Source organism: Rosa chinensis, chromosome 6, assembly GCF_002994745.2.
Source record: "Rosa chinensis cultivar Old Blush chromosome 6, RchiOBHm-V2, whole genome shotgun sequence".
NCBI classification, from domain to species: Eukaryota; Viridiplantae; Streptophyta; class Magnoliopsida; order Rosales; family Rosaceae; genus Rosa; species Rosa chinensis.
Window position 1 is genome coordinate 32,363,820 of NC_037093.1, and position 11,171 is coordinate 32,374,990.

An 11,171-nucleotide genomic window follows, 5' to 3' on the forward strand; every position below is an offset into this window, starting at 1 on the left:
CCACAGTTCTACTTAATTTGGTCTCGCTTATGATGAAGAAAGTGGGGTAGAAAAAAGGAGGTTGCAAGTCCCCGAGAAAAAGAAAAAAAGTGTGAAAAACTTCAAAAATGGGAACTTCAATCTTAAAAATTTACTTATTGTTTCTAGGCTTGAGAACACGCGCAAGTTGATACAGGTGTGTTGGAAAACAGGCTGCGAGGATGTGCGAGGCAGGCGAGCTTTGGGCGAGGCTAATTGAATGCGGGGGTTGCAGGGCTACGGGCAGCAGTGGTAGAGCGCGCTCGAGTGGAGCAGCGAGCGCAGGGGCTCGTAGGAGCTGTGGGGGCAGCAAGTGAGCGTAGGGCTGAGGGGACAGCGAATGCAGGGAGCGCTCACGGGGAGTAGTGAGCGCAGGGGTGCGTAGAAGTTGCGGGGGATTTGGTGAGAAGAGTTTTAGGGTTTTGGTTTTTAGGGCTCATGCTGATAACATATTTAAGGAAAACTGAAATTGGGAGAGAATTAAGTCGTACTTTCATTGATAATAGGGGCCTCTTTATATAGAAGATTACAAGACATAGAATCAGAGTTCTACAAGGAAACGTAATATTACAATTGATTGTGTGTATAAGATTGCCCAAATTTGAGCTACACTTCCAAACATCTTATAAGATTGCCCACTTACCTAACAAATTACATATTTTTTGCCCTAATCCCCTTATCAATCCATTCAAGGAATTGGCCTTTTTTTTTTAGTTATTTCCCTTACTTAATCATTTTAACTTCGTTTCTATTTTCTAGGTACATTGGAGCAGATGAAAGACAAATGAACTTAAAAGAGTAGGAGAAGCAATGTAGACGTTAGAAATGACAAAGGCAAGGCACAAGGGACGCAGAAATGAGCTGAAATGAAGGAATGGAGTATTCTTGGTCCAACTAGGAAAATGAATCCCAGTCAAATTAGGAATCCTGGGTCAACTAGGAAATAAGCTCGGAAAAATGAAGAAAAATGGTGAAAATGCAATCCTAGTTGGACTCGGAAACCTACTCCTGCCATGAAAAGGAATCTTAATAACACAAGGAGTCCCTGCTGGACAAGAAAAGCTCGACAAGGTCCTGAAAACTCTAGAAAATATTTTGACCAAAGAGTCCTTATTGGACTAGCATGAAGAGTCTTGATTGGACTAGGAAACCTAATTGCATGAGGAGTCCTGATGACGCTAGGATACCTGAGTGGACTAGGAGAGTCCAAGAACATTCAAGAAGCATCTAGAAGAAGTCCAAAACGTCCTATACAAAGGTGATATAGATTGGGAGTCGTTTTTAACAAGAAAAGATGGATAAAAATAAGATTTGGAGTCCCTATTAGACATAGACTGATTTTGGCCAAATTTCAAGTATATATATGGATAATGACATCTCAATTAAATCCTAAATGCATCTAGACATGATTGTGGCCAAAGGGAGACTCCTAGAGATAATGAAGGAGAGTTTTAAGGGATTACAACATTCAGGAAGGATGAAATCTAGTCCAGATACGTTCCTTATTGCTTACACTCCTTGTTTGTCAAATTTGAAGAGGGAAAATCAGAATATATCCTTAATATTTCAGCAAAATAATATTTATTAAAGAATCATAGCTCAAATTTGAAGGCTTCTCGTTGATTGGATGTCACAAGAATGCTAACGTGGGTTTATCTGATTGGTTTGAGCAATGTAGACCAATTAGATAATTTCTAAAAATTAAAAGAGAGGATCCAGACGACTTGGAGACTAAGGCTTGCCGTCCCCTATATATACATGTCTAATTCAGTTACATCTTAAAGGTCAACTTAAAGTGGGTAAGTTTAAGCCTGCTGGTTTGTGCTGATTTTGGGTGAAATAGACAAAAAAAAAAAAAAAGTCTTGCTCCTCTTTCTCTAATTCTAACATCAAGCCTCATCAATTCTTTCATTCTTTTCACTACCAAAAATAATATTCCATTCTCTAGTCTTCTAGTTCTGCGTCTTCAAGTAAGGAGGAGAAGAAGCCATGTAATACATCAAGATCCTAGCTGCCATCCACCCTTGTGTCATCCATAGAAGATTGCTTGCTTTCAAGGATCTTCAAGTTCTACGTCTCAAGGCTTTGTCATTCATCTTTCACGGTGTATTTCATCTTTTCTTTGTAAACTCTTATGTTTTCTTTGTTTGATTTAGTAAACTATAGATTCTAGTTAACAAATAACGTTAAGGGCAAAGTTTAAAGCCCGTTTATATGTTTTGAAATAAAGTTGCGAATTCTATATGTTGATTTCTGATGGAATTCCTGCAAGTATACAGGGTGGATGTAGTATAGTAATGGAAGAGAAGGGGTTGTCGTTCCCACGAGGATATTAAGTCAATTCACAATATGAAAACCTAAATTAAGTAAAACCAAAAACACACAAAACAAGAAACACAAATCGATTAAGACACACACAATGACTCAAACTAAGACTATGATTTTCACGGTTTTGAAAAGAGTTGTTGATAATGAGAAAATTTCTTTAAAACAAAAACTTAAAAAGTGAATCTAAATAAACTGAAATTGAAAAGAGTCTATAATGATTGAAAGTAAGAATATGATGATGATGAGCCTAGGGTGTCGGAATCAACCACAAGCAATCTTATCTACGTTTGAACCAACCAATGGATTCTTTCGTTTCTCCAGATGATAATTCCCGTATCTAAGTCCTTCTCAGGTACTCTAGACCATAGTTTTCCTTAAGTGCATGATTTTCTCCCTCTCGGTAAAGGTCGTATATCCTAACTATGCAGTTTATCCTTCTCAGGTATAAATTTAACATGCAGGACTCATTACGCTTTAAAAAACAAGGGAATCAAGCAAATCATTATTCTTTCTCAAGTAATAATGTAATTTACAATTCTTAATCACATGAAGCTAATATGAATTATATTACAGCTATGCCTCAAATTCATCTTCTGATAACTAGATGCAAGCCCTAAAGGTCGATAAGCAACAATTCAAGCAGAGATTAAGAATTCATCTGAAAAGAAACTAATAATCCATCAATTGAATATCAAAACATGTAAACAATCATGCTAGGGCCTCATCCTAGCCCTAGAAAAGGAGTTTAGCTAAATAAAACTAAATAAAACATAGGAAAAACATGAAAAGAATGGAAAGGAAAAAGATGGGGAAGATAGATGAGTCGTGTCTGCTCCTTAGGCATCTGCAATGTGCTCCGAGACTCTCCTCTCATGTAAATTCGTGCTCCCTTATATAGGGAAGATTTCTGCTCATCTTTGGCTTCATGTTTTCTTGTAAAACTTGGGTTTAAATTCCTTTCTTCATTTGGAATGGAAAAACCTTGAAATATCTCTTGTAGAAGTAGGAATGAGTTCATCATTTAATCCTCATCTGAATTAACTTCCTTGAAACATTAGGATTGACCATCTTGTGCCATGGAACTTGAGTTCTCCATGAATGGTTGTAAATTCCCGAGCAGATTTTCTGTCTGACCTATCTTCACTCAAATAATCATAACTTTCTCTAGAAGTATCGAAATCAAGATCCGTAAAATTCTATAGAAAGTAGACATCTGTAGCTTTCCATTGATATAAGGTTCGTTGTCTGATTCTATCTGAGTAACTCCTAGTAATTAGGCGAAGTTGGATGTTCTGCACAGACAGATTCTGGGACTTGGAATTGCACATTGCCTTTCAATCCTAGTTAGCTCATTTTGGCTTCTTTTCTTCTTTCTATGGAACAAACCTACAAAAACACTAAAAGATGTAAATGAATCATAAATAAGGAGAACTAAACATAAAAACCAAGATTAAGAGGCATAGAAATATAGGATAATATGAGCACATCAATTTCTATGTTGCTTATGTGAGATTGCTTGATTGATTTTGGAATACAGAAATTTTTGGCATTTTTATGTTCTTTGGTGGCCAACTTAGGATATATGCATGTAATTGGAGCTAGATTTAGGTAAACAATTCACATAATAGTTCTGTGAATCTATTTCATAAGTAGTAAAGGTTTTGGTCGACAAAAGTCAAAATCAATTAAGGAGGATTGCAAATAGATAAGCTTTCTTATACTAGGTTGTATATGTGCACTTTTGTTGGCATCCTTTCTTTGTTCTTCATGCATTGAATGTGTTCTTGAGTAGCTAGCTTTCTAGACTATGATTGCATGTTTAATAGGATTGATTTAAGTGCTTTCACTTAGATTAATTATTCAAGGAAAGTAAACTATGGGAAATCGTTTGCTTATTAATATTTCACACGGTCAACTTCTTTCTCATGACATAAATAATCAACTATAGGAATTGTAATTAGATTTCATTCATATGGTTGTGGTTTTGATCTTTATTCCTTACATTTCATCCCTTGTATATGTATTTTAGTTTTATTTTTGTTTCTTTTAATTTTAAACTTTCAAAACCCTAATACCCCCTAATTTACGTTTTAGGATTCTTTTATTCTTTTATTTTTGTTTTCGTAAATAATACACTATATTTGTAAATTGACTCTTTGTTTGTTTATGCAATTACATGTGTACCTTCAATCCCCGGCTTGAACGATTCCTACTGTTGAGCAAAAATATGCACACTGTGAGCGTAAATGTCACCCAACATAATTTCACTCGTATTCATTTAGTGAATAGAGTTTTAATTATTTCGGGTTCGACCCATCCCATTCAAGACAGAATGTGTCTCTTAATTATATTCCCTTGTTACAAGGAAACACCCTTTGATTCCATTTATGAAGAAACCAATTGTGGATGTGTGTATGTTTGTTTGTTTTTGCTGCTGCACCCGGATATTTGAATGGGTTGCCTACGTACCCTTGGAAAGGGATCAAGCCACTCGTAGTTCAAGAATTCCAATGGGTGAATGACGCATTGGAAGGTATTGCTTTTTAGAATAGGAATTATATTCCAATGGGTTGCCTACGTACCCTTGGAAAGGGATCAAGCCACTCGTAGTTCAACTCTGACAAGATTAAGCCTTCAAGCACCCCAATGGTCGTCCGTAGTCTTGATCCAAAGAAGGATCCATTCCGTCCAAAAGATGACGAAGAAGAAGTGCTAGAGGCAGAAGTGCCCTATCTAAGTGCAATAGGTGCATTATTGTACTTAGCACAATGCACAAAACCGGATATCTCATTCGCTGTGAACTTGCTAGCTAGATATAGCTCTGCGCCAACACGACGCCATTGGACTGGTGTTAAAGATATCTTTCGATACCTAAGTGGTACGATCGATATGGACTTGTTCTATCCCTACAGAGAGAAGATGGATTCAGACCCATCTAGTGTCAGGGACGCCACATATGGTGGACCGCATTCCCTCTCCCCACCCCAAAACGATATAAGTGTTTTGGAATGTTTTGCTGATGCTGGGTACCTCTCTGACCCACACAAAGGTCGCTCCCAAACTGGTTATGTTTTCACCATGGGAAAGACCGTGATATCTTGGAGGTCTACAAACCAGATCTTAGTCGCTACCTCTTCGAATCATGCAAAGATTATTGCTCTTCACGAAGCAGTTCGTGAATGTATATGGCTTAGGTCCATAGTTACGCATGTTCGAAACAATTGTGGTCTGAAGTCTACCACAGATGAGCCAACAAGCATTTATGAGGATAATGCTACTTGCATTGAACAAATGAAGCAAGGCTACATCAAAGGTGACAACACCAAGCACATATCGCCTAAATTCTTCTACAATCAGCAACAACAGAAGCTCCTCAAGATCAAAGTGAACCAGGTTCGTTCTGAGGACAATGTTGCAGACTTGTTTACTAAGTCATTGCCCAAATCCACGTTCGAGAAACATGTGGCAAGAATTGGTTTGCGAAAATTATCTAAACTCCCATGATCGTAGTCATCAGGGAGAGGCGCAGACATCAGGGGGAGATGTCTACATGTTCGTCTCGAATCGTGAAGGGTGTGTTGTACTATTTTTCCCCTTCGACCGAGGTTATTTTTATCCCACTGGGTTTTTGTTACTCGGCAAGGTTTTTAACGAGGCAACGAGAGAAGCACCGAGTTTGGGTAACACAAGGGGGAGTGTTCAAGTAAACCCTAATTTGTGTTTGGCCCAAACTCTAGGTTACTTGCTCTAGTGGTAATAGGGTTAAATTAGGAGGATCTAGATTCCTATTCAATGTACGATTACTTTCCTTGTATAATTGAGATTTTATGCATTGTAATCCTCTATATAAAGATGCCCTATTATCAATGAGAATACACAGCAAATTCCTCTCAATTTCAGTTTCTCTACAACAAATTGATAAAATTCTAGATTCCATCGTTTCAAAATTTCTCGATAATTTAATATTGTCTCATCCAAACGCAACATTAGGAAGTGTTCCTTAAAGGTCAAGTGAGACTTCATTAATACAACTGTTCGTTTATTTTTACATGAAAAAACAATCATAATGTTATTAATACTATGTAAAAATTCAATGAACAATAGGTGTATAACACAGCAATAATCAAAGAAAAAGTGCAATTAAGGAAGGTGTAAAATAGAAATCATCGTCCACATTAACATTAAAGTCAGCTAACATGTCTTACACGAACAAATAAGTAATAAGTAGCTAATAATGAGCCAGTAAAGTTCACTAATGGCATATTTAGTAAAGTTGACTGGGGACTTTTCCCTAATGGCATATTTACACTGAAATAGAAAACATCATCCACACTGAAATTGAAAGTCAGCTAACATGTCTTACAGTAACAAATAAGTACTACGTAGCCAATGACGAGCCAGTAGAGTTCACTGGAGATCTTTACCTAATGACATATTCACACTTAAATAGAAGCCATCATCTACTGAAACTGAAAGAGCTAACATGTCTTGCACGAACAAGTAAGTATTCAGTAGCCAATGATGAGCTAGTAGAGTTCACTGGAGACCTTTACCTAATGACATATTCACACTTAAATAGAAGCCATCATCTACTAAAACTGAAAGAGCTAACATGTCTTCATGAACAAGTAAGTATTAAGTAACCAATGATGAGCTGGTCAAGTTTACTGAGGATCTTTTTCTAATGGCATAATTACACTAAAATAGAAGTCATCATCCACATTGTCTTATAGTAACAAATAAGTACTAAGTAGCCAATAATGAGCTAGTAAAGTTCACTGGGGACCTTTTCCTAATGACATAATTACACTAAAATAGAAGTCATCATCCATACTGAAATTTAAAGTTAGCTAGCATGTCTTACACGAACAATAAGTACTAAGTAGCTAATAATGAGCCAGTAAAGTTTACTGGAGACCTTTCCCGAATGACATATTCACACTAAAATAGAAGTCATCATCCATTGAAACTTAAAATAAGCTAGTGTACGTGTCTTGCACGAACAAGTAAGTACTAAATAACCAATAGTAAATTTCAACGGGGAATCTTTCCCTAATAACATATTCACACTAAAATTGAAGCCATATATCATTCACATTGAAATTGAAAGTCAGCTAAGTACTAACATGTCTTATACGAACAAAAAAGTACCAAGTAACTAATAATGAACAAGTAGAGTTCACTGGGAACTTTTTTCTAATGACATATTTACACTAAAATAAAGCTATCATTCACATTTAAAAATCAATATTGTCTATTGAAAAATTTGGGATCAACAAAACAAGTATACTCCCTTCAAAAAAAAAAAAAAACAAGTATACTTTCAAAAATTAATTTCCTCATGTGCAATATATTGTATTCCATATTAAGCAATTTCTTTTCAGATATCAACTTCCCAATCAATTTAGATATCTAGGTTTTCAATCACAAGATTTTATGAGTTTAAATTATGATTTAAATACATTTTCTTTCCATTTTTGTGAATCCAATTTAATTTTTGACTTTTCAAATTAACTTGTTAATGTAAGGTAACTAATCTCCCATTAATTTTATTAAATTTATTTATTAAAAGATTTAAATATTACTTCAATTTACCAGATTTCATGGATTATAATTACGATATTAATATATATATACACACACACACACACATACCACATTAATTCTCCATCGAAAATATATAATTTTTTTGGACGAATTATATATATATATATATGCGCACACACACACCCATACTTTTTTTTTAATATGTATAATGAAAAAAAATCCAAAATAATGAAAAAGAAAGAAAGGAAAAAAAAACCAAACAATATTTTTTTAGAAGAAAGTCAAAATAATTTAGAGTCGTTATATATTCAACAACATATATATATATATATATATATATATATATATATATATACAGATCCTATCCAGAGCGAGGCATCGCTTTGAAATTTCAGAGCGAGGTTAGGGTTTAGGGTCACTTTTCGGTCGGATATCCACATCTCAACCGTTCAGTTTCTAGGTACTAATGTATAGATCATCTCTGCAAAATTTCAGCCAAATTGATGGTCGTTAAGGCATTAATAACTACCTTAAAGCTAGTACAGTTCAGGTTGGACAGATTCAGGTTGGACCGAAATGTGACCCTAAACTCCAACCTCACACTTTAATTTCAGAGCAAGGCCTCGCTCTGAAATTAAAGTGGGAGGTTGGAGTTTAGGGTCACATTTCGGTCTCATATCCACATCTCGACCGTTCAGTTTTTAGGTACTAATGTATAGATCATCTCTGCAAAATTTCAGCCAAATTAATGATCTTTAAGGTATCTAACTCACTTAAACTAATAAAAAAAAGAAAAAGAAAAAAAATAAAATAATGTATCTTTTCTAGAATAAAGCTAAAATAATTTAGAGCCATTAGATTTTGAAATTATAAGATAGTCTTTTTATTCAAGAATGATATGACATAATTTGACAAATTAGTAAGGTGTATAGGTGACATGGCTTGACACCTAGAATTGAGGCCACAAATCTTAGGCCTCATTGAGGCCCTATATCATTGCCCTTTTGTCAAATATCTCATTCATAAAGGGAACGCAAATCACAGATGAACAGCTAAGCAAACTCTAGCGCTAGGAAACCAAATCGATGTTGAGGCAAAGTGATCAGTAAGCTTAAGCATTTGCTTAACAATCAGTTTATACAAGTAGATTATTACAAAAATGATATGAATTGAATGTGTTAGGCTATAGGAGAATATAAATGTCTGTATATATATTTATGATACACAGTGACAGTGCCATGCAGAAACTGTAAGCAGATACCTATCTTGCCATCCTAGAGAAATTGTCCTTCCATCATCTCTTTCAAAAACTCTGAAGCCAGCTGCAGTACTGCTACCATTACTACTCTCTCCTTCGAATTGAAGCGGACAATAATGGGTCCTTATCTTCAAGAGAAGTCTAGCTTGGATCTTGGACTTGGAGCTTAGATTAATTCCTTCAAAACCATGACTCTCCATCCTCGCCTTCCATGTCTCCGTCGACTTTTCGGTTTTTCGATCCTCCTGAATATGGTCGTAGTTGAGCATGCTTTTGATCTCCTTTCCCAGATGGTTCTTCTCAATGCTCAGCCTCTCCACACTCTCTAGTGGTAAGCAATCATCTAAAGAATCAAACATGGCTGCAAAATAATGCAAAGACTCCATGAATCTCGGCAAGAAACTTCGAGGGCTTCTGCTTCCTTCTTGTTCAACCAACATTACAATCGAAGGGTTAAGTAAATGTACAGATTTTAATGTGTCAGATATCTTCATATTATTCTTCAAGCTGTTCAAATGGAAAACCAAATTCACCGCAATCGTTTCGTTTCTATTCTTCCTCAAGTTTATGAGATTTGAGCCTTGCAGCAATCCTTGGAATTCGAAAACGAGGTTGCGACATCCCTTTGAAAAACTGAGCAATCTGTTCTCCGTCTCCCGCAGTTCATCCAAGCTTCTTCCAAACCCCGTAATCCTGAGGGATATCCGACTGCTACTGCTTCCCTTTTCGGAAAGAGATTGTATTAGTGAAGGCCATTGAAAGCCATAGGAGACGTCGAAATCAATTATATGCAAGGAACGGTTGTTCTTGTCTTCTTCTTTCTCAAATGCCTCAATTATGGCCTGGTTGGCTGTAAAATGAGCAAACTGGTAGTAGGGGGAAACCCGGTAAAGAGCAGTGAAGGCTACAAACTCTTCCTCATGCGTTGGCTCCTTGGAAATCACGTCGTAGAATGGTGATTTCCGGGTGAGAAGCCTCGCTGCCAAGCCATCTGCAAAGTAAGCCACAACTCGTTGCACTGAGTCGCCACACAAGGAAACACTTTTGTACAACTCTGTAAGATTCTCCAAGGCTGAGCTCACATTGTTTTCATTTACAGCAGTGGCTGTTATGAGCAACATGTGGACTAATTGGAGGCCTTTGCCATCTTCATCAACACTACAATAAATATTATTATCATTACAATAATTGTGACCTCCTCCTCCTCCTTTCTTCTTGTGGTCTAGTTTTAGCATTTGTTCCCTCATTTGAAGAAGCCTGAATATCTTCCCCTCACAACCTTCATATGATGATGAACTGAGATCGCCAGTATTCTCCCTTCTCTTTCTCTTTTTCATTCTTTCACCGCCTGAGTTTGTAACAATTGCTAGGCTGAGATTCAAAAGCTCATCCCCTTCCTCATCTATATCTTCCATATTACTATCTCTCTCTCTCTCTCTCTCTCTTTCAGACAAAAATTAGAAAACTCAATAATAAATAGTAGATGAAGAGAATGAGAGGAGCATGAGGGATGGATGACCATTTATCGAAGGAAGGAGATAGAGGGTGGGATGGAATATCTCATGATGAAAATTCCTTTGTGTCATTACATGGGAATGGAACAAAAGACAAAAGACAAGAGAGATATTGAAGAATATATATAAACTTTTTCTTTTTGTTAAACCTATTTTCTCAAAAAACAAAACAAAAAAAAGACAAGATGCATATATGGGTATCTTTTTATTCTCGAGAATCAGTGTCTTAATTAGATCAAGAAAACGAACTGATCTTTTCTTTTCTTTTTTATGGTCATTTTATTATTCGCGAGAGGCTGTTTTGGAGGTTTCGGAAAACGCTTGATTTCTGGTCCTTAATTTATAATGATCCTTTGGGTAGTTCGGAGGAGGAAGAAGATGCCGTACGCATTGGACAAAAACAGCAGCGGGAAAATTTGGGGTATCAAAACCTACCGTCCTTGAACAATAGATTTGTCCTCCCTTATTCCCTTATCAAAAAAAATTCAAAGAAATTGCACATTACT

The 11,171-nt window shown here is 36.2% G+C and overlaps 1 protein-coding gene across 1 annotated transcript; it reads right to left on the reverse strand.

The window, feature by feature from the left end:
• Positions 1 to 8,989: 8,989 nt before the first annotated feature.
• Positions 8,990 to 10,673, reverse strand: LOC112173749 (GRAS family protein RAM1). Its single transcript, XM_024311433.2, has one exon. It carries the CDS (start codon positions 10,564 to 10,566, stop codon positions 9,109 to 9,111), a length of 1,458 nt encoding a protein of 485 aa, XP_024167201.1. The 5' UTR covers positions 10,567 to 10,673; the 3' UTR covers positions 8,990 to 9,108.
• Between the last annotated feature and the right edge of the window lie 498 nt (positions 10,674 to 11,171).